This window comes from Otolemur garnettii, unplaced genomic scaffold, assembly GCF_000181295.1.
Source record: "Otolemur garnettii isolate 467f Iridium unplaced genomic scaffold, OtoGar3 scaffold00101, whole genome shotgun sequence".
NCBI lineage: Eukaryota > Metazoa > Chordata > Mammalia > Primates > Galagidae > Otolemur > Otolemur garnettii.
Window position 1 is genome coordinate 6,222,778 of NW_003852496.1, and position 1,841 is coordinate 6,224,618.

Sequence of the window (1,841 nt, forward strand, 5' to 3'; positions counted from 1 at the left end):
ATAACACCAATATACATATGCTTATTGTTTTGAGATGTACAAAAATCAAGAAACATAAAATCAGTCAGGTGTGGTGGCTCACGCCTGTTATCCTAGCACTTTGGGAGGCTGAAGCAGGTGGATTGCCTGAGCTCAGGAGGTCCAGACCAGCCTGAGCAGCAGTATGACCCCATCTCTACCAAAAAAAAAAAAAAAAAAAATAGCCAGGTGTAGTGGCAAATGCCTGTAGTTCCAGCTACTCAGGAGGCTGAGACAAGAGGATTGCTCAAGCCCAAGAGTTTGAGTTTGCTGTGAGCTATGATGCCATGGCACTCTACTCAGGGTGACAGAGTGAGACTCTTTCTGAAAAAAAATAATAATAAAGAAACACAAAATCTGCATGAATAGAAAAACAAATGAAGCCCTCCCAGCAACACAAATAAACGGAGCAAGATGGAACTTGCACAGGTGAATCAGAAAGGATACAGTTTACTGTGTTTCTTGGAAGTGAAATAATGGACCACAACAGTCTGTTTCAAAACTTTTGTCACCTAAAAATATCAAAAGATGGTTATTATTAAAATTTCCCTAACCATGTATTTCTTTTTTATAAACTGTTTTTCTTATTTCTTCAAATATTGAATGTTTGTCTTTTTTGTTTATCTGCCCAAACTCTTTATATATTAAGGATGTTAACGCAAGTGATATTAATTATTTATTACTGTTATTCTTCCAGGGAAAGCCATGGAGACTTCAGGATCCTTCTCCCAATCTGAAGACATCAGTCGAGTCCACAAAAAAACAGAAGACCTAGATGGTATGTTTGCCTTCTCTGACCTTCTGGGCAAAGTCATATGGGAGGTGGAGTCCAACAGTGGATGGGACAGAAGACCCTGCTCAGCTAATGTTGCACAATGGCTCAAATCAAGTTGAAAGAGGGAAGTAGTGATTTTACACACATGCACTTACACTTAGATGCTTGGTCCAGTTTGTTTTCCCCACCCTTCCTAGTTCTGGGGACCCTCAGTTGCTCTCTAAACCTCAAGAAGTCTCTGGAAAGTTGGGCTGGCATTAGGGAAGAGTCTCCAGAAGATGGGAAATTTCTGTGTGTCCTCAGAATGAGGGATGGGAAAGTTGAGGCTCGATTAGATTCCATCTTCTCTGCCAATTACAGAGAACCTGAAATTGGTAATTACTCCACAGGGTCTACTAGTTTCTGGGCAGGGGAGGGTGCTTAAAATCCCCTTTTGTGAGGTCCATATTCAGAGGAATTTGTGCCTTGAGGCTTCCTGATTCCCTGGGGACTCTGAGAGCCTTGGTCTCAAAGAAGATAATCTAGTCCCTCCTGTCTCCCCAAAGCCAAATAGAACCCTGGGGTGGAAAGGGTAGAAAACATTCACCCCCTTGTCTATGTGTGTCTTGCAGATGGAGAGACAGATTTCCATAAGCAAGATGAGAAGGCCGGAGTCTTAAGCCAAAAACAATACGACAGAGACAAATCTTCCCCTTCCTCCTCTTCATCCTCCTCGTCCTCTTCATCCTCCTCCTCTTCTTCCTCCTCCACAGGTAGAGCAAAGATTTAAAAATATATATGTGTATGTATGTCACAATACAGAAAAATATTTACATGGAAAAAATCCCCCAGATTTCAAGTAACTGAAGTACTTGATGCCTTGAGGCTGTTTTTCCACATTCTGTTCTAGAGCCCGTCTGTGCACAGACTTGTACGCAGTTATAACTGAGCATATAGGCAGTTTTGTCATCCATTTAAAAGTTTTTGCCACCTTATCCTCTTATCCTAAGCCTTTTGCCATCTTCTAGTAATATCTTTGCAACTACTCTTTTTTTTTTTTTTTTTTTTT

The 1,841-nt window shown here is 41.0% G+C and overlaps 1 protein-coding gene across 1 annotated transcript in view; it reads left to right on the forward strand.

The window, feature by feature from the left end:
- Positions 1–723: 723 nt before the first annotated feature.
- Positions 724–1,841, forward strand: part of TMEM40 (transmembrane protein 40) — a 14,535-nt gene continuing 13,417 nt past the window's right edge. The window contains exons 1-2 of the mRNA XM_012809227.2: positions 724–796; positions 1,405–1,545. Of these exons, the coding sequence (XP_012664681.1) occupies positions 724–796; positions 1,405–1,545 (214 nt within the window). The remainder of the gene's footprint in view (positions 797–1,404; positions 1,546–1,841) is intronic.